General features: G+C 45.9%; 1 protein-coding gene across 2 annotated transcripts; it reads right to left on the bottom strand.

Moving 5' to 3' along the window:
- Window positions 1-4,465: 4,465 nt before the first annotated feature.
- Window positions 4,466-25,128, bottom strand: HAO1 (hydroxyacid oxidase 1). Of its 2 annotated transcripts, XM_058802291.1 has the most exons (8): window positions 24,964-25,128; window positions 18,890-19,041; window positions 11,868-12,123; window positions 8,922-9,097; window positions 8,362-8,453; window positions 5,654-5,812; window positions 5,328-5,397; window positions 4,466-4,962 (listed from the first exon to the last, which is right to left on the bottom strand). In XM_058802291.1, exons 1-8 carry the CDS (start codon window positions 25,098-25,100, stop codon window positions 4,892-4,894), a joined length of 1,113 nt encoding a protein of 370 aa, XP_058658274.1. In that variant the 5' UTR covers window positions 25,101-25,128; the 3' UTR covers window positions 4,466-4,891. The 2 variants fall into 2 exon arrangements, with proteins under 2 accessions (XP_058658274.1, XP_058658275.1); XM_058802292.1 differs by lacking the exon at window positions 18,890-19,041 and having other exon boundaries at window positions 24,964-25,092.
- Between the last annotated feature and the right edge of the window lie 2,086 nt (window positions 25,129-27,214).

The following is a 27,214-nucleotide window of genomic DNA, read 5'->3' as shown; positions in this document are numbered from 1 at the left end:
CCCAGCCTTCCACAGCACAGAGGTGCCAGTTGATTAGGCAGTGTGGTTAATTACCCTGCAGGACTGTGACAGAGTAATGATGGTCTCAGGGCAGTGCTATCAGGGTGCTCTTGGGCACAATTCATCCTGCTCACCTGAAATGAGCCACCTTAGGAGCTGGAAATCCCTAAGGGGGAATCAGATCTTTGAAGTTCCCCTGGGACAACCTCTGGTGCCCCTTTCCAGAGCCCCAGGCCCTAGGGAAACACAGGGCTGCCCTCAAGGGTGCTCTTATGTTGGCACATAACCCATGTACCTATGCAAAGGAAGAAGCTGAGCTCCAGCACAAAGGCATTTTGCATCTGGAGGACGTGTTCTCGATGCAGCAAAACATCTTTGTTATGAATGTAACATATGTGGTACTCTTCCTCTGTTTGGCAGGAGATAAGAAAAACAGAAGCAATGCAAAAATGAAAACAAAATGGAGCATATAAGCATCGTGAAACAATTACAATGCTGCATCTCATTAGGATCTAAATCTGGGATTGCCAGTCTTGTTTTAAAACCAGTTTTGTTCAACACCCAGTGACAGAATTTAAAAGCTGACATATCTTGCTGTATTGTGGGCTGCAGTCACAGCTGGTGTAAATCAGAGTAAACTAATGAAGTCAATGGAGCTTCTCTGATTTACACTAGCTGAGGTTATGGCTCAGTAAGGTTGGGCTTGCTTTCTAGGAGTGTTCAAGGAAGCCAACTTCTGTGTGTCCTGTGATGAAGTGGTTATTTATAATGGCCTTCAGTGTGGTTTGGAGCCAAATTTCCACATCAAAAGTAGCTTTATAAGAGATATCCTTACAGTGAGGTTCAGTGCAAAATCATGACTTCAGAAGCCAGCTTTCCTCATGCACTCAAGTATTTGATTTCAGCCTGAAAACCATTTGACAAGCCAAGAAAAGCAGAGCCATTCCTGCCTACTTCCCCAGCTCTGCTTCATCTTTGAGTCGCCTGCATATCTAGCAGGCCCCGACCTACACTGCCCATTTATGAAGGCAAGTTACTCTTAAGTGTCTGTTTATTTATGTTCAGAAATTCCCAGTAAGACAGACAAGTTTCATGCTCAACCTGAAAAATTGGGGAATGGGGGTGGAGTTCTTACCAGAGTTCCAGAGTATTTGTTTGACTTGGCCCCTGGAGCAAATAAAACACAATAACGTGTCCCGGAGTCACAGCGAGAGGTGGAGGTCACAAGAAAACAGATCATGTCTTTCACAGCTCCTCAGCTTCACTGCACTGAGTTATGGCTCCTATTATTTACTTACTGGATTCTCCACCCTGTGTGCACGCTCCAAACATTCAAAAAGCAGCAGGTCTCTGCTTCAAAGGACTGACAGGCAAGAGAGAGAGCGAGAGGAAAATCTGTCCTGAAGCTGCAGTAATCTCCTCTTCAGTTTGATCTGAAGGGTCAGATGTTCTCAGAGCCCTCAGCTGACTCCTGCCATCTGCTGAGCCATCTCTGTGCTCTCCTCTGCTGAGTTAAACTACCAGACTCTCATGGCAAAGATGTTCCCAGCACAGCCAAACCTGCTCAAGGTGGGCTTTTCCAGAGGGATATTGTTTTTTTCCTAGGAGAACCCTGCTCCCTGCATGTCCAGCTTCAGTGTGGTCTGTCAGCTGTCCAGGAAACATCACAGGCTCTTTCACTGACTTTGCCACTTAGAAATAGATTGATTTCTTTAGAACTTAGTGCTAACAATGCATGTCTTGATCTGAGCTGTTGAGATCCCAAAACAGGGCTGAAGCCTCTCCAAACCTCCTGATTGCTTTCTGCATATCCTCTGGAGAATGCTGCCCTCTTCTACACACCCTTCAGTGGGTTTAAGCCTCCAGGAGCTCACTGGAGACAGCTTTGTGGCAATGCTTCCAAAAAGGGAAACTTCTGAACTGCCAGCAGCAGGGAACTCCACACACAGACTGAACATGGAACACCAGTGTCTAAGAGCCTGCCTCACATCTGAACCTCTTGGGAAGTGCCAGTTTCTCCTAAAAAGCACAGGATCATCTTCCTCTTTCACACCCTCAGGTTTTGCTTTTGGTCTCTTCTCTCTTCACAAAACACGTGATAAATATTTGCTCATTCAGAGCTGCAATCTCCTTTTCCAGGGATGTTCCTGGTTCCTCTTGGGAGATGGTTGGAGAGCTCCATTCAGTCACTGATCATTCACCAGCCTCCCAAACCAGTTGGGGTTTTTCTCACTACCCAGCACACCACACCAGCTGACTGTTGTCTTTGTGGGTACTGAAATATCACTCACTGTTCTCCCCTTATTAGGTTTTTTCTATGTAGATAATTTTTCTTTGTATTTGTGACTTAATATGGAGCCCAAGTGAAGCCAGAAAATAATTTCACTGTTAAACCCATCATGTTTGTTATTTGCCATTTGGGTAGGCAGTTCCACTAAAGCATCATCAATGCAAAACATTTCTGTTCTCCTCTACTTCTGTGCCTTGATCTAAGGACTATGACTAATTGTTCCTAAAAGTTTGTTGGGTTCACTTGTTACTTAAGACAAATAATTTTCTACTTACATATTTCACAAAGACCTATTTTTTTTGTTACATTACTTACGTTCTCCTCAGAAACACTCACAAACCATAGAAAGATCTACTATCACCTGTGTGCTCTGATTTTTTCTCAGCTTCTCCACGTGAAGCAAGTGTGGAGATAGATTTTTTTCTTAGCCTGGACATTGTTCAGTTTTTAAAATGGTTGAGGACACTCAGTCTTTCTGCTTTTTAACCCAAACCAAACAGAATTCCTACCTTTTATTTTCTTATTTAATAATTTCAAGAAGTAGTTGTGTTTGGTTGTCTAAAAATCAAAAGAAATTCTCTTCACTGGGGAATATTTTAATAAGAGAATTCTACCAGACAAATGAATTTACTTTCTGTTAACAGTCTCACAGCCTTTAAGTATTTGGCTCTAATTTTGGTTTTTAATGCTTGTCTAGTCTTACTAGGGTTGAACTGGAAGGCAGTCAGATGATTCTCAGATAACAGGCAGGAAAAAGCAATGTAAGCCCCTTATCCCAGAGGAACTAGAAACGGTGAATTACGCACAAGTAACAAAACTGGTTTCCTCACCATCAGAACTTCTACTGAGCCACAGAGTTTCAGAACTTTCCTCCAATCTGGCTGGGGCAAAGACAGGAAACTGCATCTTCTGAGCTTTAGAAATAGATCTTAAACGTGTAAACATAAGATATTATGCCCCTGTCTTTTAAGTAACATTTATATTATCTCAAATAAACAGTCTTGCCAAAGTTAGTCTGTAATTGACATCTGACACAGTCCACATTGCAACAGATATGATAAGTGCACTAAACAGCAGAAATTATGTTTCTCTGTTCTCTGAGAAACATTCATATTTCCTTGCACAGATAAACTTTATTTTGTTGCTACGCAACTCTCACACAACAGACCACATTCTGCAGTAAATAAGAGCACAGATTTTACAACTGGAGGGCAAGCATGTGGCCTTTTGGGTTTTCTCCCCATTTCGAGTTCCAGCCCCAGCTTTAGTTCCCATTATAATATTCCATCATTTCATTACAAAGCTGCCTCTAAAGCTCAGTAAGAGATATTTCAAACCAAGCAAAGTGGGGGAGTCAGAATGCACGAGGCTGATGGGAAACAAATGGTGGAGCTGGTGATGTCAGTGAAACCATGAAATTAAGGGGTTTTTCTCTTTTTTGGTCTTCTTTGAAAATGAACATTAAATTTTCACAGCAAGATATTCAAAACCTGTGTGGCCTTTCCCTGCTCCCTGTAAAACTGCCATACCTGCAAGGGAGGTGAGACAGGTGAAGAGCTAGCCTTGGTTTTACTCAAGATGAGAACAGTATAGTCTTACCTCCTTTATTCTTTACAGCTGCAAAATGTCTCCTGAATTCAGTGGATATTTGGGTTATTCAGAGAACAGAGGAATAGGTCCTGCATGTCTCTGCATCCTCCTCATGAGCAGAGTGAAGAACACCAAGATTTATCTGACTTAAGGGTGTGCATGAAACTCAATAGAGCCACTAGGCTCTTCCCAAGTCAAGGGTTAATGCCTCAGTTATCCAAGTTTCCCTTTTGCACATGGCTGCAAATTCTACCAACTCTCCCAGGCAGCATCAGCCTTCCCTTGCCACTAATAGCAAATCAGTCCAGGTGATAAATGGTACTCTGAGCTCCAGGTGGATGCAGCTGGCACAGTTTGGGCTACAGGGACTTGCAGTAGCCAAGGATCTGACACACATCCAGTGCATGTACATAGCAGCTGTCTGATTGCAGAGGGGCTTGTGCCACTTAAACAGCTGAATTTCCCCAAATTTCCCCAGTTTTGCTTTGCTCTTTGGTTCCTTAAAACAAAGAGTCCTCTGGGCTCCTACAGCCTACGTGCCACAAGCCCAGATGCTTACAAAGTCACAAGGGAAAGGACACACTGTTCAGAGGAAAGCAAGATTTAATCTCTACAATCTACAGTCTAGTTTCTCTAAACAGTGAGCAAGAAGCATCTTTTGCATTTTAAATTTCAGCATTTCTGTTTATAGTTTCACTTTAACAGCTAAATTACTCCCAGGCATGGAAATTAATTATCAGCATTTGTTGCAAAACACCTTGAAGTTTCTGTGCTGGTCTTGTATAAAGGCCCATCTCTAATCACACCTCCCAGTGCAGCAGCTTTCCTTAAGAGCCTGAGAGATTTGGAAGCACCTGTAAAATTTGCTTTGAGTTCTTTCTTCAGCAAGTGATTTCCTACAGAGCAGAGCGTTCCCTCAGTCAGGATTGCAGGAGGAGGCCCACAGAGGGAATGCAGTTGGATTTTGTCTGGAAGCACAACAGGCAATGCACAAGGCAGGAGTCTTCAGACCTAAATCTTGGAAAGCAATGCTTGATGTCTTCGGATCAGTGTCCTGTCGATTTCTTCCACTCTCCGGCATCCTGGAGGAGAAGTTGCAGATCAGTTCAAGCCCCTGATTTTCCAACCCACTCTAAGCCTTTTCTTTATCTGCCTCATAAAAATCTCCATTCTGTCAGATGAAATCCACCCCTCAGCAACCGAAGATTTGTCACTACTTTTCTATGGATTTATTGCTCTCCTTGTGAAAAAAAACCTCACAAAATAATGTTTTCACCTAATCTATTCAGTTCCCCATTTATAAGGCAGGGATAACAAGTCTTTTTCCCATTTCTCCACAGACTAAGTTGTTTAGATTGCAGACATTCCCCTCATGCAAGTTGCTATAGCACCTTGCCTAGGGCAAATGAGAAAACGTGATTTTGGAGAGGAAATGCTGATGTCCCACCTGTCAGTGCCATTGCCAGGCAAAACTCTTCCTTCAGCATCTGGAGAACTTCTTTTGCTCCTTCTTCACCCTGGGAGGTTAGGAGACAATGAGAACTATGATGTGTACGTTTATGTGTGTAGGCACAGACACGTATATGTGTGCCAAGAAAGGTTTTCTGCACAAACATAAATCCTGAGGGTTGCTCATAGCAAATTTGAGCAAACAGCAAATCAGATGATGTGGATGCACACAGATGCATCACACACACACATATGTGCATTGAATAGGGTTAAACAGTGACTCTAGGGATCTGTAGTCAGGCATTTGGGCTTTCCCCCACTTACCTGATAAGCCAGGCCCCAGAGGACAGGTCTCCCAACAAAAACAGCTTTGGCACCAAGAGCCAGGGCCTTGAGAACGTCCGTGCCTTTTCTCACACCTCCATCCAGGAACACCTCCACCTTCCCCTCCACAGCCTCCACGATCTCAGGCAGGACATCAATCTAGGAGAGAGAAACCAGGAACACAGCTTGGCTGCTCCTGAAACCCTATTTATTTTTTGAGCCAGTTCTTACACACAAGATCCAAGCTTTACAGCAGCTTAATGAGCAGTTGCATGCCTAAATATACACCCAAATAACACAGCTTTGTATTGAGAACCAGCAGTGACTTTGCAGGGTAGAAAGTACATACAAAGGTCAGATTTATTTGGAGAGTCACATAAACAGAATGAGAATCAGCAGGGTCTCAAAAAATGGGCATCTGACCCCATGACACATATCTGACACAAGCCAGTATCTGATTCTTATGCAGAATATATGAAACAGCAGCACTAAGGAAGCCTTTTCATGGTGTTACCTCCCAAACTTCCAGCCTTCACAAGCTTGGGGATGAAATTGGATCAGCTCACTTTTTAAATAATCATCTTTGCTCCCTGTTTAAATTTCCCATTCATTTATCCTGAGGGCCAGCTCAGGAGCCCAGAGGCAGGAGTGTACCTACAGACAAGGAGTGAGAGAAACACATGCCTGGAAGAACTTAGAGTGGGCTGAAAATTTTTAATTAATGTACTTTCCCTCTTGAAAATGCATCTAATTACAGGAATGACTATAGAGAAAAACTTTTTAAGATAAGAAAACATTAACTTTCCTCTAAGTTTTGAGCAAGGCGGGAAGTAATTTCTTTTAATGCACATGTATGCTGCTTTCACTGAGCTCTGCTCATCCCTTTCTCAGCTTATCCCCTACACCAGTGACACAAGTAAGGGGGGAAATATTTTTACCGTTCTCAGGTTACAAGTGTGTAACCAGGGAACTAAGTAATTCCTCTTGCCACGCAAGAGGTCCCAATGAAAGGATGAGCCTCCTAAATCCAAGCCTGGAGCATTAATTACAGGGCAAATTTTCCTACAAGGCCACCTAAATAGTTCCTATTCATGAAAATCAGGAAAGGAGCACCACCAGAAGCCAAGTATTAAGGAGACTGGAAACAGTGTGTGGAAGTAAGACAAAAGACACACAAATTCACATCTTTCAAATACGGATGTAATTCATTTCCTTTCTAATGGATAAAAATGACTAGAAGATGGAGGGAAAAAACTTGAAAGTGCACTTTGTCTTTAGATTTGGATTAAAATTTTCTTGAAGTTTGGCACTTGCTGTGATTTTCCCCCTCCCTTTGGTTTTGCTCTCTTGCCAGACATATTTTGGATCTATTTCCACATCCAGAGACCACTTTCTACATCCTGACAAACCATACCAACATTAAAGCACTCTAATAACTAAAGCATGATGCAAACCATAATTAAAACATAGATTTCCTCAATGTGTAACTAGACACTAGAAATATTGACCCGCTTGGGTTCAGCTCATGATCTGAAACCCCATGAAACTGAAGCAAATTATTATGTTTCCAAATCAGAACCATTTAACATGACCTGATACAGATTCTGTATAAAAACAGGCATTGTGGAGTAGTGTTCTTTGTACCAGAAACCCAGGGAACACATCAGTTTTAGCAGTTCTCCTCTGCCCTGTGGTGTGGCAAAGGAGTAACTCCTAACAAGGAGTTTGCAAATTTCTCTTCTGCTACAGCTGTCAAAAATTAATTTGTATTTCTTGAGCTCTCATGAGTTCCTCAAAATGATGTTTTTAACAACCTTATACATTGTTGCTGTTGGATTACCTTACACACAGGCTTGCCCAAGAGTTTCAAATGCTCTCAGTGAAATTGGGGAATACATTCCCAGGAGGGGACAAGAGGACCCGTTCCCCTCACCCTTCAGGGAACCAGCATGGAAAACAGGAGGTTTTTCATCGAGAACATATTGGAAATACCCAGAGAGGCACAACTGGGCTTTGATTCCCCTCCCTTTCATTCTCTTTTTATTTGTGCAGCTTTCCCACACCAAATGAAGCAAGATGAGTGATGACTGGAATTTTGGGGTTTTTTCTTCATCCTGAGCACATACTTTTTCATTTTCCTTTGCTTCTTTCTGTTTTGCCAATGGAGAAATTCTCAAATCCCTTTCACCTTTGGAAAAGTCATGGGGTAGCACGACAAGGAAAAGGAAAAAGGAAAAACTGTAATTTAACCACTCTCTCCCTTTTCCAAAGGTGAAAATACTTGAAAGAAGAAAAATGGAGAGTTTCATTCTGCTTTTAGCTGTTCCTTAACTGTAATCTTTCAGAAGCCTCCAAAGAATATTAAAAGAGGAAAACCGACCCTAATACAACCTTCAGTGTGCTGCAAACGGCAACGAGGGTTTTTCAAAAAAGAATGAGAAAGATGACATGGAAGAGGAGAGTGGAAAAAACAATTCTGCAATTCTGAAAGATTTTCCAATTTGATCTACCAAGGAAAGGCTGTGTCTAACTCAGAGTACAATGAGACATACATAGAGAAGTGGAGAGAGGTTTTTACTTTTACTTAAGGCATAGAACACTTATTCCAGGTTTTTCCTCCAGCTACTGCATGTTCAGAGAAAGCAAACAAGAACCCAAAAGGCAGAGAAAACCAGAGATTACTGGAGCATATTGGCATCAGTACTCACAGTAGCAGGGACCCCATCAAGCTGTCGTGCTCCGTGATTTGACACCAGGATCCCATTTACCCCAAGCTTTACAGCTTCTCTGGCATCATCAGCTAGGAGAAAACCCAAACAAGATGTGTCCCTCCATAAGTGGGAGCTTGTAGACACCACACAAGGAATCACTAAGAAAACCATTGTCAGCTCATGCAAAGCCAACTTAGGGCTTCAGCCTTCCAAAGCCTTTCCTCAACACAGAAAAAGGTTTTATCTTTAAGTAATGAGACCACAAAAGCAGCTTGAAATTTTGGAGCAGAACATTTTATCCCTTTGGATCAGCAGCCACTTTGGTAGCTAGCCCTTATTTTCTCTATTACGTTCCAGAACTCATCAGTAAGAAATGCCTTTGCTGAACTATTTTGTCCACTGCAAAATTACTGGCACGATGGTGGTGCTGGTGACACCATCAGGCACTTCTTTAGGCAGCTGCTCCCACAAACACCGTCCCTGGTGGGTTCCTGGTGGTGCAGGAGGAGGTGACAGCCGTGCCCTTGCCCTGACCCAGGAAGCAGCAGGGTACCCACCCCTGAGGATGCCCTTGAGCACGATGGGCAGCGAGGTCAGCGCCCGCAGCCACTTGACGTCCTCCCAGCTGACGGTGGCATCGATGGCCTCGGCGACGTACACGGCCAGCCCGCTGTCCTCCCCAAAGTCCTTCCCTGAGGAGAAGGCCAGATCGCCGCTCGAGAAGTTCTTCAGGCTAAAAAGTGACACAAGACACAGAAAAACAGCCTGAGGAGGATTCTCTGCAGTCACCATGGGTGCCTAATGGCAGCATGCAGTATGCCTGAGGCAAAGCTTTGCTGCAGTGCAGGGCAGGAGCAAAACCAGCCAGTCCCAGAAGGTCAGATCCCCCTCCTCAGTGAGCCAAAACCTTTGGCTGACAAAGCATTTGATAATCAAAACAAGCATTGGATCTTTAATGTCCCATCCAACCCAAGTCTTTCTATCTTTTTGTGATGGTTTTGTGATAAATCTGGGACAAGTTTCTCTGGCCCAAGGTAATAGTTTGACTTCTATAGCAAAATAAATAGGGTTGGGTTTTGTGTTTCAAATCCAGGGAATTCAGCTGTGAGAGGAATAGGGGATCAGGGAAGAAATAAAGTTTTCTTATGCTCCATGAAACAGATGGATGTCCACGAAGCTCTGCAAAGAATTCAGAGTTTTCATCTGTCCAATAAGGCCAACAGCCAGCCTGTCTACCTTGTGTCCCTTTTGTACATTTCCTTGTAAAATGGAGAGAGGAAAGGAAGCTCATGTGAAAACATTGCTGTTACTTGGGTTTTCAGCAACAAAATCTCCCAGGTTCTAGCACATCCATGTCCCAGTTGCCCTGCTCTTCTGAAACTCTGTCCTGTTCCACATTGGGCTATTTAATACTCACATTTCACATTTTGGGAAGTGCATGAGTGTTTTTGCATGGAACCTGGCTGGTTTCACTGCTGATTTCATGCCTGCAACAAGCAGCATTTCACATGGCTTTTCTGCTCAGCTCCAGGCCCAGAAGCAAACGAGAAAGGAGCAGGCTCTCAGCAAGATCCAGCTTTTCAGCTGTTGGTTTGTGGAGGGTGGGGTGCCCAGAGAAAAACAGAACCATGGATAAGATTATATAAATAACTGTTGTTTTTCTTGGCCTGCAGAATGCAGATCAACACTTGGATGAATGTTGCCTTACATACATTTCAGAGCACAATGGCACCTTGTTGTTGCTTTGAAACTTTGTTGAAAACCCGAAGCCAAGAAAAAGTTATCACATAAATGAGCAGAGCCCCACGCTAGGAGAGTTTCACTGTGGCTCTGCAACAAAGCTCTGCCTAGGCAGCACTCAGGGATCTGCAGTGATGAATTGGAACCTTCAAGGATTACTCCAATTTCTCGTGATTTCATCCTGTTCGCTCAAAACCTTGTTATATTTGGGCAAATATAACAAATATATTTGGGGTGGGGTCAAAGTGCTTCAGAAATCTCTTCAGCTCTCCTGCTCTCCTCAAATATCTTTGGACTCGCATTCAAGAACTCCTCAACCCCAGGCCTTAAAATTCTACTGCCCCTAAAAAGTAAGCTATTTTCATAATTGCCTAATTTTATCTTTTAGAGTAAAAGGTCAGTGTATATTGGTAATGTGTCAAACACAGATCTCGAGCAGGATTACAACATAGGGCACACACCAGTGTGGTACATTTTCATGTTAGATGTGTTGGGGCTTTTTTGCTTTCCAGTGCTTTCCTCTTAAAACTGTACTTTAACAGAGAAATCAGGGCAGAGTTTCAGTTCCTCTGTCAACTTTCATCTCTTAGCTGCAAGTACAAGTGCATGGGGGAGAGCCAACACTCATGCTCTGGAGGGGTTTTAGCCAGCAAGGTAGAGAAGAGCAGAGCCCCATGGCTTATCTTCCTTTTGAATAGTATGGAAATGAAGAAAAACTCTAGATGAGATTCTTGCTAAGTACATGTTACTTACAACACATGTACAGTATAACACAACAATCTTTGGAGACATAGGAAGAACAATTAAATTTCACTGACAATATACAAAACTAGCTTTCACCCAGAACTCACCTAAAAGTTTATCTGCTTCAAAGTGCATTAAGCTATTTTCTTTGTCTCTTCATTTTCATGCTCTAAATAATTCTAACATGTGCCATGGTAGACTGTGGTTCTTACCAAGATCTACATGCAAGAACCTCACAAGATTTTTAGCTTCAAGTCCTGGATATCCCATTGAGTAAATATTCTTGCAGCCAGTCCTTGGCTGCTAGAACTGTGCCAGCACTTCAGCATATGTTTATCAGGGGAGTCCCTAGTCTTATCAATTTGTATTTACAAAAGGCCAAGCAAATCAGCACTTAAAATCCTGGTTTAACTCTGTTAAAATTGAAATCCTCATTGGCCCTGCAGTAGGGAGGAACTACAATTAGTACTGAAATCAATGGTGATGCCACAAATTCTGAGACACAGAAAATGTCCCAAAACACACGGTGGGGTAAAAACTGCCCTCATGGAGAATTTAGAAAGACTGATACCCATATGTTTCCATATTGGAGTAAAAGAAGAGTTGGAGTTGCTCAAAAAGGGGCTCTGCAGTCAGTAGTGACATGGTCCTGGACCCAGAGCAGGGTCATTAGGACAACACAGGAGGAACCACAACATCTTTCGGAAGGGACTTTTGGCCCACTTTTGGAGCCCAGCCCGTTCCTGCTGGTGGATCCCAGTTCGGCATCAGAGCAGGTCAGTCCAGGCTCCGCCCAGCTGAAGTTTGAATACAGCCAAGAGCACATTGATCCATGCATAAAGCAACGCCCCGCGTCTCTTACTTCAGCAGCCTGCCCGGCACAGCATCTTTCATTGTACCAAGAGGCAGGAAAGCTTTGTTGTGCCCCAGGCAGACACACGCACGGCCCCACAGAGGCGCTCCCGGCCCCAGCTTCTCCCCCAGCAGCCCGCGGCGCTGTCCCGGTCCCGCAGCGGTACCTGAGGTGCGGGGGCAGGCGGAAGCGGTTGCGCACGTCGGCGCGGCGGCGGCCGAGGTACGGCGTGTCCACGGTGAGGAAGATGCCGCGGAAGCCGGCGCTCTCTGCGCGCCGCACCAGCGCCGCCGTCACCCGCCGCTCCTTGTACGCGTACAGCTGCAGCCAGCGCAGCGCGGCCGGCGCCGCCGCCGCCACCTCCTCCATGGACGACGTGGCCCAGGAGCTCAGCATCATCCCCGTGCCCACGGCCTGGCACGCTGCAGGAACACAGAGAGACAGTCTCAACAGGAGCGTTCAAATAAATGCATTTAAAGCTTCCAGGTTTTTGGATGCTGCCGCGTTGCCTCCCAAAAATCGCCCTCCGCACAGGCAGAAGTGAGTTTTTTGGGATGCTTACTCCCAAGTTGGAGCCTGCTTTGTCCTATTCCTGGTCACATCTCACAGCAGACGCCAGGGAACATATATTGTCATGGGGCACTGGCATCGTGCCGGCAGAACTCAGTACATCCCTCTGGGTATGCAGAGTTGCCAGGACCCCTGCCAGGGGGCTCAGAGACCCTGGCACACAGCCCAGAACACCTGTGGAGTTGATTATGACCCGTGGAACAAATTACCAGCTTTGTATGAAGACCTGAAAGCCACAGAGGTTTAAGTAGTGTAATAATAAAATTATCACTAGGTGAAAAACTAGATTTTAGGGTTTTTAGAATAGGGGTTTTTAGGGACAAGACAGAGGGACTTGTGTCACAAACATCTTTTATGGAAAATCCTTCCCTTAGGATTTTTCCTCCTGAGAGGCCTCAGGAACAAAATGCAAACAGTGGTTATCTGCTGCTGTGGAATGCAACAGGTGGATCTTTGATGGGCCCATGGTGGATGTTCGTAATTATTGGCCAATCACAGTCAGCTGGCTCAGATAGAGAGCCACGCCACAAACCTTTGTTATCATTCTTTGCTATTCTATTCTTAGCTGGCCTTCTGGTGAAACCTTTTCTTCTATTCTTTTAGTATAGTTTTAATGTAATATATATCATAAAATAATAAATCAGCCTTCCGAAACATGGAGTCAGATCCTCATCTCTTCCCTCATCCAAGAACCCCTGTGCACACAATCACAGACTTGGGCATGTCCAGCCCTCCTTCTTCTTCTCTACCTCCATCTTCTGCTGTGATGTTAGGGATTGGTTTAGAGTAGAAGCTCACTGTCTAACATAGGTGATAGGTATTGGAAAGCAATTGTAAACATGTTATACATAGTTTGTAGAATAGAGATTACACCGCCCCGGGGGCAGTCAGGGTGCCTCTGTCTGTCCTGCTGGACACACCTCAGCTGGACAGGAGAAAAAATTTTATAGCTAAGATACAATAAACAACTCTGAGACCGAAAACTGAAGAACTCCAACTCATTCTTTGAACATTCAGGCCAAAACAGAGACTTTGCATGTGTCTTGGGGCTGCAATAAACTGCAAACTCCCAAGACTGTGCCAGCGTCAAACCATGACAGGCTGCACCAGCTAACCTCACACAGATAAGTTCTCCTGAATCTATCACTCATTCTTTTTGGAGTAATCTGTCACTTATTGTAAAATAAAGGGAAAACACACTGTAAAACTCAGAAATATTATAGAAAGCCTCATTTTCCTTGGTCTACCACAGTATGCATATTTTTAATGTAAATGGACCTCTGTTTCAAGACGTCATCCCCAGCCCATGGAGGAATTAAAAAGTGGTCTTTATGACAACATTTTATTAAATAAGGATTACAAGCCTCTTGGAGTGGAAACTTATGAACAGCTTATTCAAACAAATTGGTTACACCCTCCCAGGGCCACCAGCCAGTTTTCCCTCACTGGAAATCCAGCAGCAATCACCCAAACCCTTCCAGTTTGAAACCATCCCCTGCCTCTCCTTTAAACTGCTGGACACAATTCCCTCTACATCGGGAATGCTGCAAACCCAGGAATTGCAAAACCCTCACATCAGATAAGGGAGAAATGTAAATGTTATGGTTCAATCTGCCTTTAGGTATCCATTTATTTCCATTTTTGCCTTTTATTCTCACGCCTACCTCTATTGCAAAAGCAAAATTTAGTTAGAAGCTGCACAATAAATAATTTTTGGTGAAGATATAAATCATGGGATATCACCATATCCTTTCAACTTAGCTGCCCATGTAGCAATAGAGAAAATAGTGCCTTTCTCTTATTTAAGATCAGGTTTAAGCAGTTTGGTTCAATGAGAGTTCAGCCATCCCAGATGGGGTCATGGCATTTTCATGCAAGCATGCTCACAAAATTCCCCTCGCCTCTCCTGCAAAGTTCACAGCTCTCTGGTGAAGCACCAGCTCCACACACGCAGTTAGGTCTCTCAGGCAAATCCAAAGTTCCAAGACAAAATTTCTCAACGTTTTAGAAATCCCCAGTTCCAGTTTTGATCAATCTGTGCTTGATCTTGATCATTTTAAAGCTTATTTTGACAATTTTCTAGACTTCTAAAACCATGAGATACAAAGGCCTGAAGTGCTGCCAGGTTTGCTTGGGTTTTATTTCTACCTCAAATTAGGTTTCTCTAAAAATAGCTCCAACTTCTCACATATTTAGTTGCAATTGAAGAAAACAGAAGCAATTCATTTCCTCTAACAGCCATATTTTACACTTCACTTTTGGGGTGCTGCAAATTATTATTTCAAATCAGTCCTACTACAGCCATATTCCACAGGATGCTCCTGCTGCAAAGTGTGACATTTGCCAGAGTTTAAGCATGAGATGTTTTTGTAAACCAGCCTTTTGTCATGCCATTGCATGATTGCTTTTAGTTCCTTGTTTATGTTTTTTGGGTTTTTTTTCCCCAGGTCATCTTTTAATCCTGAGCCTTGCCCAAAGGATAATTCACAGGGTGCTGGTGCACCCTGCAGGCTCCTGTTGGGCTCTGTGACAGCAGAGAGCACAGCAGGAGCCATGCACAGGGAGCTGGGGGAGTCCATGGGATCACAGAAAGGTAAAGAATCTCTCCCTCATCCCCAGTCCAAACCTGCCCTCTGGCACCTTGAAGCCATTCACTCTGGGAAACTCAACTGAGGTGTTTCACACAGCAACAAATGGGACAGGACCAACCTGGGAGCCCCAGTGGGGAACACAGCAGTGACCTTTCTTAGCCCTTTTTCCATCCTGAAGCCTCAGAGCATCCTCCCCCACCATGCCTCTGGATTCACATTAATTTTCATATCTCAAAATCAACCTCACCTTTTGATCACCACACAGGTAACAGGTGGGTACAAAGTCCTGCTGCTTTCACTGTGGCTGAGCACAAAATGTAACAAATGGCCAAACCCCTCCTTCCCAGTCACAGCCATGTCTGATGGGCAGAGGAAACGCAGATTTCAGTGCTCAGCATCACAGAGAGGAAAAGCACAGTAGCAACCTGTTAAGAGCCGGGTTGTTGCTGCGCTGCTCCCTCTCCAGTGGCAATGACAGAGCTGCCAGAAGCTCTGTAAAGCAGGGGAATGGAACAGCTTTGCAGTCAGCACTGCTGTGCTCCGTTTGGCAGAGCAGAGGGTGCAGGTGATGGTGAAACCCTTCCTGCCTCAGCAGCAGCCTGGAGAGGGGCAGGAGTGCAGCTGCACAGGGCAAGCACAGAAACTCCAACCTGAGCACTGTCAGTGACAGCTCCCAAAATACCTGGCCAAGAACACAGTTGGGTTCTCAGCCTGATTTTCTGCCATTCATGGAGAAGCCAGGCACTGCAATGCTGCTGTGAGGTAAAAACAGGAATTTAAACCACTCATTAAGTACAATATGGAATGAGCAGGAATATAAAGACAAATCTCAATAAAATAATGCTACAGATCTGTTCATGATCAATTAAGGTTGCAAAACACCTCATCTACTTCTTGCTGAGCAGCTGGATGGTGCACAGGATTCTGATTCAAAGTGGGTCCTGTTGGTTTGCAAGCACAGCATGAAGTCAGGGTGGCAAAGGAATGCCTTGGCTTGGAGGAGCAGGGAATCTGCTGATGGACAAGCAAGAGGAAAAAGATCCCATAGAATCAGAAGGGTTCCATTGAAAAGTGTTTGGAGAACAACCTTTTGCTCTTTAGTGGCTAAGATTATTCATCGAATTTGGCAAATATTTTTAGTCAAAGAGGTTGAAATTGGAGTGGGAAGGATGAGAAAAAAAACACCTAAGTCAAAATGTCATGTGTTGATCTTTTCAAAATGGAAATGTTTTCTCCTGAGCTGACACTTTTGTTTCAAAACAGAACTATAGCTAAAAGCATTAGCCAGTAGGAAAATGAAATAAAACATTATGTTTTGGATCAAATGAAACATTTCAGTTAATCCAAAACAATTTTCCTCCCAATTTTTCAGTCTCTACTGAACAGAAAATCCATTCTTTGGAAAATTGCCACATACACTGATGAGCTACAACTAAAATGCCAGGCAATATACTTGAAGGAAGACCTAGAAAAACTGGGACAACTGCCAAGGTGCATGAAATTGTTTCAAGGACAAGAGAGCTTTCTCTGTAAGGAAGGACTCCTGCTACATTCAGACAAAAGTCAGAGAAAACTGAGGAGCAGCCTTATTACAGCCTGCATAGACATTTTTAAAAAGTCATTTATTATTTTAAAGTCTAGCTAATAGGAGTAAATGCAACATGTGGATTTGAGGCTGTTTGACAAGGTTTGACCATTAATGCAGTTTATTCTGCTCAGAGCGGGCTCACCTAACCTTTGAATAACTTACATTATATTGGCTGGCCTGTCACCAGCAGCTCTCAAAATGACAATTGGCTGTTTTCCCTAGAAAAGATTCTTCACTCACACAGAAGCACTGCCCATGAAGGGTGTTTCAGGTGAGCTGACAGATGAGCACCTGCCCTGCTCTGGGAAGGGGCACACCCCTCTCCAGCAGCCTGGCTGCTGCGGGACAGCATCCCTCAGGAAGCAGCAGCCCCCAAACCCTGACAAGCCCCAGAGCAAGAAGCTGTGAGGGCAGAGAGTTCTGAGGGACACCATGACATGCCCTTGTCCCCAGAGGGCACATTGACCCTACAGCCCATGGCCAAACCTGCTGGGAGAGCAGAACAGCTCCAAGCAAGACAATTCCTGTCACTCCAGGGAATTCTTTAAGCATTGTTCTCAGTGCTCAGGGAAGGAGCTGCCATTGCTCTCCTCACCTCCCTGCTCTGCAGGGCAGCGTGGTGGGAACCAGGATTATCCCTGAGCTCAAGGCTGACTGGTGGCACACAGGGAGGCTCCTCTGGGAGCTGCTGTGTCCCAACAGGAGCCAGGGCACTGCCTGGGAGGGGGCGGGACTCAGGCCACGCTGTGCCTCAAGGATCATGGCCACGGCAGAGGCACCACCCCAAACAGCACGTCCTGCACACCTGAGCCAAGAACAGCCAGGCTTATGGAGCAAGCCAGGCTTGGCAGGAGCCACAGGACTATGATCAGGCTTCCTTGGCTTGTGCAAACCCATGCAGCTGAAGTAGAAGCTGAATTAAAGCAACCAAGGGTTTGCTCACTTAAGTCCTGTGCCATCTCTGGAACAGAAGTTGGATGTGGCAAACCCCCGATCCCGAGTGTCCCAAGTTTAAGAGAACCCTTAAACCAAATGTGTACTTACAGCTAATTTCTGTCATCTTATAAGGTCAAACCAAAAGCTTGGCACAGAGTGCCCCTCTCCTCCTCTAACAGCACAAAACCAAAGCCATTCTTTTTCTCCCCAAATGCCAATGCAATACAGAGGATGTGATTTGACTACTGCCAATCCTTTGAAACCTATGAAAAATTCACCAGCTCCAATGGATAAGTTTACTGGACCACACATTTTAACTTTTGGTGGTGCCAGTACACTGAGCTGTGCCAGCTTGGAAACCCAGGAACATTAAATGCAATAATCACGTGTTAAAGTTTGCAAATGTGGTACCCAGCCTTACTGTACCATTCAACTTTTCGTGCCATTGAGGATTTATGTTTAAAATGTGGCCAGGCTGCAGCATCAGTGGGAATTTCTGCTAAAAAACATCCTGAATTTTGTGTTCCACATCTCTGTTTGCACTCAATGTTTCAGAGTTTCCTCCCTGCAGGACCTGGCCCAGAAGGGATCGGCGGGGCTGCCAGAGGATGGGGCAGGAGCAGGCGGCCCTTCCCAGAGCGATCCGAGGGGCTGCAGTGCCATCGCGTGGAACAGCCGGCATTTACTAACAGGGAAAACAGCGGCTCCTCAAACAGCTCCTGGGCGGGGAAAGCGCGGCCCCGGACGTGCTGAGAAATGGGAGACGTGTTTGGCACAGACAGCGCTGCAGCCCACCCCCTGCACAGCACAGCACAGCCATGAGAGCTGAGGGCAGCTCCCGCTGCAGGGCTCAAACTGCACTCGCTTCACACCACATCTGCTGCACTGGGCATGGAAACCCTGCCAGATGAATAACCCAGCCGTGCACAGGATTAATGCTTTTTAAAATATCACCTATTTGGGTTTTGTGCCCTTTTCCTTTTTTCCACTGAAATACACAGCCCACATCCCTTATTCAGATTTAGTGCCATCCTGCAGCTGGAGTTAAAGAAGCAAGCAACAGCTCCCCATCTGAATTCTGGTTAATATCCTTTTGTGCAGCTTCTAGCCCAGAGGAGCCCTTATCTCACTGCCTCCCTGGGATGCTCTCAAAGAGCTCTCTTCCAGGCAAGCATGCTTGCCAGGCAAAAAAAGGCCTCAGAATTTCTGGAGTCAATTCTCTAATGAGAAGAATGTTGCTGTGGCAATGTTTACAGTAACACAGAATGGATGGATTGGTAGATAGATGTTTCAATTTTATATGCAACAAATTATTCCCCTCTTGTATCCTTTATTTCCTCCCCACCCCGTTCATAGAGAGGGAAACCACAACAAGAGTGAAAGAGTAAAAAACAAAGGCAAGCATCAACCCTGAGCAGCCGCTCAGACCGGGCAGGAGCCCGAGCCAGCCGGGATGCCCCGACAGGCACCGCCCTGTCCCTGTCCCCGTCCCTCCCCGCTCACCTCGGGCTGTGGCCGTCTCTCCGAGCGGGTGAGCCATGCGCTGCATCGCGGTGGCGGCCACGCACACGGGCACGGTGACCCTGTGCCCCAGCACGGAGGTGGACAGGTCCATCACCGACACGTCCCTGAGCACCCGCGGGTACAGCTTCCACCTGGCACACACACAAATACACCGGATTTAAAGGGCTGCAGCAGGGGGAGCGCACAGGAGCGGGTTCTGCTGCTGTCTGTCAGCGAGGCTGGAGCAGAACCCCACTGTGCCACCCAGAGCTGCAGCAAACCCCTGCAGGGCACCACACCTGGAGAGACACCTGCTCTCCCTGGACACTTCTGGCTGGTATTGCTAGAAACGAAAGACAGGAGCCGTAAAACAGTGAGGTTGTGGCGAGTCTCAGCCCCCTGAAAGCCCCGGGGCAGAGCTGGGCGCCAGAGGCTGTGTGCGCACGGGAACCAACAGACACGGGATTATTGGGAACAAGCCTGGCCTGCAGGCTTGGGACTCCCTTTTCCAAACCAGAGCAAACTAAACACGGTTAACCTGAAATTACAGTTCACTGCAGCCAGGCTGCACACACAAATTTACCTTTTTTCAACTCCCACCCACAAAACAGCATCAGAAGACCATGATCCCTATTAGGGGATCAACTAGACACCATAACACCCAGAGTTTTATGAGGAGGGCTGCTTTCCTGGGGATGCCCGTGCCATGGGACTTGTCCCATCATTCAGTGCTGTCACAGCAGTGCCACCACTAGAAGCCACAAGAGGGGGTGCCACACCTGGGGCTGCCTCTCCTGAGCTCAGCCAGGCCAAAGCCTCCCTGCAAGCACCGACCGAGGCCTCCCATGGCTTCTGAACTGTAACTGCAGAGAAGAATTAAACATTATTGTCTAATACTGCTGAACCTGAGCAACTGCTCAGCACCAGAATGCTCAAGACTGATAATATTGTAAATACCAGCACAGAGAGAGAGCCACTGCTACCCTCTGGGAGTAGAGGTGAGCTTGAGCATTAAAATGAAAATTCAGGGGGAAAAGACAATCTGTTTTATAGAAAGATCAAGAGAACATTTCCCCAAAAAGCCTGGCGCAGATCCCACCTTTCTGAAGGCCTGGGGCTGTGCCAGCTCTGCAGGCAGCGCTCCCCAGGGAGGAGGAGGACAGTTATGATGCTTGGAAGGAGAGGTGTGGCTGTGCAAGTCAGCTGTGCTGCTCAGTGCCAAGACACACACGGCAGGAACATCTCCTCTCACTTGTTTTCATGCCATTGTAACACTTTGTTATTTTACAGGGGAGGATGGGCTGAGGGTGGGACAAAGAAAACATCACTACTATCTCCCCCTTTTTTCCCTAATCCTCATTCCAAAGGCTTCCACTCTGCCCTGAGGTATCTTTTCCCAGTAAAAAAACAAAAATCCCTTTATAACCTTGCTGATTTATGCAGTCAAACCCAAAAGCATGAAGGATGCAAAGCATCTCCCTGTTCCCCAGGCTCCTGGTTTCTCAGATTGGTACCTGCCTCTGCCATCTCACAGCCAGCGTGTGAGGGTCAGTCCTGAGGTAAAACATCCCTGTGGTGCTTTTGTCTGGGAAGAGAAACAGGAGGAGCCAAAATCCTCCCAGAAGCGCATGGGAAAAAATTGATGCAGTCCCAAGCAGAAATCCTCTCAACCAACATCCAGCTGGATGGGTGCTCCTGATCAGAACTGAGCACTCCCACAACAACACCAAGCAGGTTCACTACCTGAGTATCATCACCCTTTAGTAAAACCTGCTCTTGCTTTGGAAACTCGGGTGTTTCCAGCTCCGAGTTGGGCAGACACTTGACACCAGTGTTGTCTGGGCAGGGAAATGCCCTTCCCAGCAGCAAGGAAAGCTCACAGGCAGCATTTCCCCATCACCAGGGCACATTCACTGGGCTGCACACAGCACCTGCTTCCTCCAAGTCCTTCAGTGAAACATTTCCTGCACGTTTTGGAAAAAAACTTGGATTTATTTTAAATTCATCATCTCCTCATCACCCACATCTTTTCCCAGCCAAGTCCACACTGGTGTGCTGCAATCAGCAAGTGAGAGTGAGTGCATCCTTGTTCCCAGCTGGAAGCAGGAGGCGCTGCAGAGGGGAAGGCAGCAAGCACTCCCAATTTAGGCAGCTCCAGCTAAAAGCTGTTTGGAAAGAAGGATTAAAGGGAAGGAAGGGGGATTAATCTTTTGGGTTTTTTCCTTTTTTCTCCATGCTCAAAAAAAATTTGTTTGTAAATTACCTTGCAGTGGGCTAAGATATAAGGACTGGCTACTTTCAGTTGGGAAAAACATGGAAATTTTCAAACTGCACCATATTTTCAAGCAGCTCCTCTTGTCCTCTCCTGAGCTGTCCCAAATCCTCTCGTGCTGCAGGGCAAGAAGCACATTTGGAAGAAGACAGTGCTCAGGCCAAGCCTCCATCCTAAACCCAACCCAGTTTGCTGCCCTTCTGTCTCCTACAGCTCCACTTCCCTTCAGGGGCTGGTGCTGTGCCAGGCTAAGCAGCAGCTGCTTTTCCTTGGGGAAAGTTCTCTTCCCTCCCAGCGTGTTTTGCCATCCACACTCTTTTTGTGGTGCACTGGGAATGTGAGGTGAAAGACATCACAACAACACAACTGAGTAATTATTCCAAGCATTCCTTTCCTTTTCTGCCCTGAACTTCCCAGACTTGTCTGACCCAGTCCCACCATCAGCCTTGCTTTCCTAACCAGTGTTTAAATTACCTCTGTGGCCGTTTCAATGCCTTTAACTGCTATAAGGTAGCAGGTTTGCAGAAAGCCTGTACTGATGAATTGATGATGCACTGCTGAAGCAGCAGCTGCTGCTCCTTGCACACGACAGAACAAGGCAGCTTCTCCCAAGGCCTGCAGGAATTCTGTGGCAGGAATGGATTAGCAGGAGCCTGCTCCACATCCCCCTCCCTGGCATGCTGAGAGGGGAGGCTCCAGACTGATTTCCTGAATGCCATCAGCCAAAGGTGTCCTGACCTTGTCACAAAAATCTCTCCTCCATCCAGGCCCCTCACTTCTGTGACAACTCCAGGGGGGATTTCAGCTCCAGAGGCCTGGGAGGACACTCAGCACTCCAGGGGGCAGAGCAAACCCAAGGAGAAGGAAGGCAGGCACCACAGGGAATGACATATGCTCTGTCATCCCAAACCATCCTTCCTGGACTTAATATCTCACTTCTGCCAGGGCCATTTGAGAACTATGCATAAGAAATACTTTTCTGGCCTCAGCAGAACACACTGATGTCAGCATCCAAGTGCTGGTTCTTCCCTCAGTCCCAGGAGAGCTGCTGTACCTGGGGTTAAACTCACCTTAAACACTGTCCTTGTGGAGGCAGCTTGGACTCTGGGAGCTGATTACACAAAGCACCTCAAGGCCAAGACATGCCTTTTATAATCCAATTGACTATGAATTGTGCTGCTCCAAAAATTGCAGGGAGTGTTCTAAAGATACTGCAGGATCTAGCAACACAACCATCCATTAGGGTCCATTCTTAATAACAGTAGTAATACTAGTCCTTAAGAAGATCATCTATTTATTTCTCCAGAAATTAAATCTTTGCCAAAAAAATAATAAAAGAACTCAGATGAACCCAGCATTGGTTTTCCACCCTCACACCTCACCTGAATAATCCTGCACCATGAAGGTACAGCCCAACCATTCCTGCTTCTGGTTCAGCTTTGTGCTTTCTCTTCCATTCAAATTTCCAAATATTTAATAATCTGCAAATTTTCTAAATCAGACTGAACCCTGCAACTAAGCTTTCTGACAGGAGAAATCAATGGCAAACAAAGCAGAACATGCTCCTGTCTTTCACAAAATCATCTGACTTGGTGATCTTTGTGCCTCGGGGGTGTAAAGTCCATCTGACTTTGTATTTACCCACAAGCTGCAGCAGGAACAGGCAGGAACACCAGGACTGTGTGGGTCAGAGTGAGCAGCACTTCCCTACCTATAACAGCTGGGCCATGCTTCTCCCAACAGCATCCAAGGGAAAAGAAGGGTTCTTCAGAGTCCCTTGTGTCAAATAGATCTTATAAACTCAAATATTACAAAGTCTTTACAGCAGGTTCTACCTTTTAGGGATGTATTCCCAGGAATCCATTGCAAATAGGGTCTAAGGACTGTTCATGGCAGCATCCCACGTGCTGAGACAATGGGATCTTGTTTAATGTCAGATAAATACAAATGGATGGAGAGCAAAGACAAACACCTCCCAGCCCTTCCTCCCCACTCTGTGGAGGGGCAGTGACACAGCACTGAGAGACTTTCAGCCACACCAAAAGTCACTGATTTCTTTTAATGTCTCAGGCACTGCTAATGAACATCTCCTTCAGTCCCAGGCTGCCTGCAAACACCACAGTTTCAAACACCTAAAACTGGAGGGTTTTACTGAAAATCTGAAAGAAGATTCAGGAAAGATGAGGTAAGCCTGAAGCCCACAGGCAAGGAGCCCAATGTAAGGAGGTCTCTTATCAGAGGAACCCATCCCTGTGGCAGGACAGCTTCAGAGCAGGGCTGCCCTTATCTCCCTGCTCTGCTGCTGCCAGCACAGCAAGGGATGTGCCCAGCCCTTTGCTAGCCTGTCCCTGGCAGCTTCAGATCCCACCTCACCATGATCAGCTTCAGCAGTTACAAGTCAAACACTCACTGCTCCTGCAGTTTATTGCCTGCAAGTGCTTCCTTGGAGAGTCCTTTCCTTAATGTCTCATTTTGCTTTTATGAGGGCAAGTAGCATCAGAGCATCTGGAAGCATTAAAAAAGGTACCATAAAAATCAAGTGAGTGCTGCTCCATCCTCTCCTGCTCCTATTCACTCCTCTTTTGGCTGTGTTTGAGCAGGGGAGTTTCTGTGATGGCAGCTTCTGCATGGAGCTAGGAGGTCTGGAATAAGCACTGGAGGTGAGTTGTCTCCTCTTGACATTATAAAGCTTTTCTATGTGTGCCCTTAATTTTAAGGTTCTGACCTTTGAGATTCTGCTAAATGAATTGTCACAGTCTCCTACAACCTTCAACTTGCATCAGATTTCAGCTGAATGGCCCACAGCCTGTGGAAAAGCAACTGGAGCAGTGAGTAGCAAAGCAGAGAGGGAGAAAGAGCAAGGATAAACCAGGACAGTCACGGTTTGTTTGGTTAGGCTCAGAGGAACTAAAGAGAAAACCTTAGCAAAGACAAGTGCAGGGGGTTAAATGCCTGCACCAACAGAGCCCCAGAGGGAAGGAGATGTCAGCAGCTGTTTGAGCAGCTTGACTGGGCTCAGCTGGGCTGAGGAGAGCAGCCTCCAGCTGCCTCCCTCCCTCTGCCCTGCTCAGGGACATTTGGGAGCAGGGAGCCAACCAATGGATGCCATTTGTGACACTTCCACAGCAAGTGCCCCTGACTTCGTGCTGACCTTGTCCTCTGAGGCTAAGGCTGACCTGAGCCCAGGTCAGTTTAGAGGGTCAGTCTAAGTCAGAAGTGGTTTAGAACAGTTCCCAGCATTTACAGTACCCCCTGGTGAAGGGCTGACCTGCTGGAAATCCCTGAGCACAGCTCAGACTAAACCCTGGCTTTCCCCAGGGCTGGGAAATGCAACTCCTTCTGCAGCTCTCATCTGGACAGGCCACAGCACTAATTCAGTTTAGGAGAACTAAGGAAAAGGCAGAACTGACTACGGACCTAAAAAGTACAACTCCACCCCAAGATGGGGTTCCTTGTTGGCACTGTAACCCAAAACATAGAAATTACAGCTTCATTGGCTGATTAAATACTGGAGCTGAAAGTCTCTGGAGAGAATTTCTGTTAACAAAAGAATCCAAATGCAGGTAAAACTAAAAAGGTGCTAATGGATTTTAGGGACTGCTTTTTGACAGAAATTGTTGGTGGAGGAGTGAAAGAGGAGAGAGTTGTCCTGAAAAATCAGCTGAGAGTCTTTCTGCTAAAATAGAAAGACATTGCAGAAAAATGGAGTTTTGTTCACAGAGAAAAATCTAAAATTGCACCACTAAATCGACCAGAACTTACACCCCCTACCTCCCACCCCAGCCTTCAATCATCCTCCTACCTGGAGAACGCTGCCACATTCTCTGCCAGGGTTTCCTGGTCATCCGCCCCAGAGCTGTAATAATCATACACAGACTTGGGCAGGAAGCTTCTGGCATACTCCTCAAAATCTGCAATGCACACTGGCCTGCCAGACATGGCTGCAGATCCCACTGGCTTACTGTATTCCCACTCCTTTAAACTCCAGAGTTTTGCCTGTAAATCATTAATATGATTCCAAAAAAAAAATAAATACACCAACTTCTTGTGTCATATTGGACTTCAGCACCATCTTTTAGTTCATGTGGTCAAGGCCAGCCTAAAACAGAATAAAATATGGTAAAAAGGAAGAAAATTAGTAAGCAAAGAAAGAAATGTGTAGTTAAAGCTCCAGTTACAGGAACGTACGTTCCCCTCTGTCATCCAAAATACCCAGGAGACAAAGCAGAAAGAGCTTGCTCACACCCAAAAAGTAAAATCTTGATTTGGATGATTTCTAAAAGCAGCTCCCAGCCTGCACACACAGGGTAACACCTAACACAGGTGAGACTGCAGTTACTGCCATTAGAATCCTGGATACCAAGGCCAGTTGCAGAGCCCCAGCTGCCAGACATCCTTGGGCAAACGGCTCCTGATTTTCAGGTAATTCCATCTCCACAACCCAGAGGGCTCCTGTTATTCCTCAGGAGTCAGATGCACTCACTGGCTGGAAATAAAAACATCTTATCAAAGACACAACCCTCATCCAAAGTGCAACACTTGGTTAGCATTTCTTCATTACTCCTTGTTTTAAATTTTAAAAAACATACAGAGTTTGAAAGGGGTTTGCAGTAATTGTTTGACAGGGAAATTAAGAGTATATCATGTGAATATATTCATTTTTTCAGCCGCAGACTGCACATTAATATCAATTTACACCCAATGACACCACAAGGCATTTGTCACATATCAGTGTCATAAACAATTCAAATGCAAACTGCTTTAACCTTGGCACTTCACTGCGCTTGCAGCAACAAACTGGGGACATGTCTGCTTGCATTTATTTAAAGTTTGCATCATCTGTGCTAAAAACAGGTATTTATCCTGGAGCATGAGAAAGGAAGTGCTGCATTACAGCTGAACATTCTAATATGTGCAGCTGAGCTCAACTTTAACAAACTCAAAAGGTTTTTATGTTGGGAAGTTGCAAAAATTTCTGGAGGCAACAGTGTGGCACCTCTCCCTGCTCTATAATGACTGTATTCTTCAAAACTCTCCCCACCGTGCTATTTATTTTTCCAGTTAGATGCTTCTCTGCCACATGCACAGGATATTGGTGATTTACTTTAATTGCCCTAATTTGCCACTCGGGCTCAGAGCTCCTCTTCCCTCCCCTGCAGGGAAGTTTCTCAGGTGCCACCTTCTCTGGATCCTCCCACATGTGCCACTCACACCCCAAAGCCCCCCTGGGACCACTGAATTCCTGCTGCAACCCACCCAACACACCTTGGGATGCTCCTCAGAGCCCAGGGGTCCAACTGGAACTGGAGCCTCCAGCAGGATGCACCACTTCCCATGGGGCTGAGCTGGAAGGTGCCAGTATCGGCACACAGGGAGCAAAACTAAGGAAAATGTGAGATTTAGTACCAGGTCTCCCAGCAGATCTGACACCAACACACACAGCTTCCCTCCAAGTAATTGGCTCCTGATTTTAATGAATTTTTCTGGTTGAGATTTTCCCTGGCTGCTTAATGAGGCTCTGGCTGTCTGACCTTTAACCCTGGAGCCAAGGAACAGCATCATGGCTGAACAGCCAAGAGCAACCACACAAACCTCACTGCCACAGCCCATGTCAAAAACCCCAGAGTCAGGGTGGTGTAAGCATCCCCTCCCTCATCTCCTGCTTCTCCCCTGCTCCTTTAGCAGGAGCTACAAACAGAGAATGGGGTCACAATGGAGCTCAGCTGAACCAGGTCCTGCAATGGAAACTTTCCACTGTGGTTCAGAAAGACCCATCACCAATTCCAGAGGGAAAACCCCACAGAGGGCTGTGGAAGAGTCACACCTTGTGGCTCAGAAAGCACTACTTGCAAAAGCCAAGAAGACTTCAGAGAACAACCACAACATGCTTGGGCTGGTGGCTGTGACTTGCTAGAAAGGGAGACTTCTGCACAGCACTCCAGTCTGGTCCTGTGTCCTTCTGCAGGATGAAAGACAACATCAACAATCTCCTGTCAACACACAAAAACCTCTGCAGGGGAAACATAGCCCAGCTGGGACTTTCTCCCTTCAGT

The sequence above is a fragment of the Ammospiza caudacuta genome, chromosome 3, assembly GCF_027887145.1.
Source record: "Ammospiza caudacuta isolate bAmmCau1 chromosome 3, bAmmCau1.pri, whole genome shotgun sequence".
In the NCBI taxonomy this organism is placed as follows: Eukaryota; Metazoa; Chordata; class Aves; order Passeriformes; family Passerellidae; genus Ammospiza; species Ammospiza caudacuta.
This window is presented reverse-complemented; position numbering and strand designations above follow the sequence as displayed.

Bases quoted from the DNA above. Each gene is read 5' to 3' on its own strand.
- HAO1 (XM_058802291.1), bottom strand. From the start codon at position 25,100: ATGTCTGGCAGGCCAGTGTGCATTGCAGATTTTGAGGAGTATGCCAGA. The intron at 5,398-5,653 runs GTAAGTGGGGGA...CTAACCTCCCAG, and splicing joins TCTGGGGCCTGGCTTATCAG to GGTGAAGAAGGAGCAAAAGA. The intron at 4,963-5,327 runs GTGGGACATCAG...CTTCTCCTCCAG, and splicing joins CCTGGCAATGGCACTGACAG to GATGCCGGAGAGTGGAAGAA.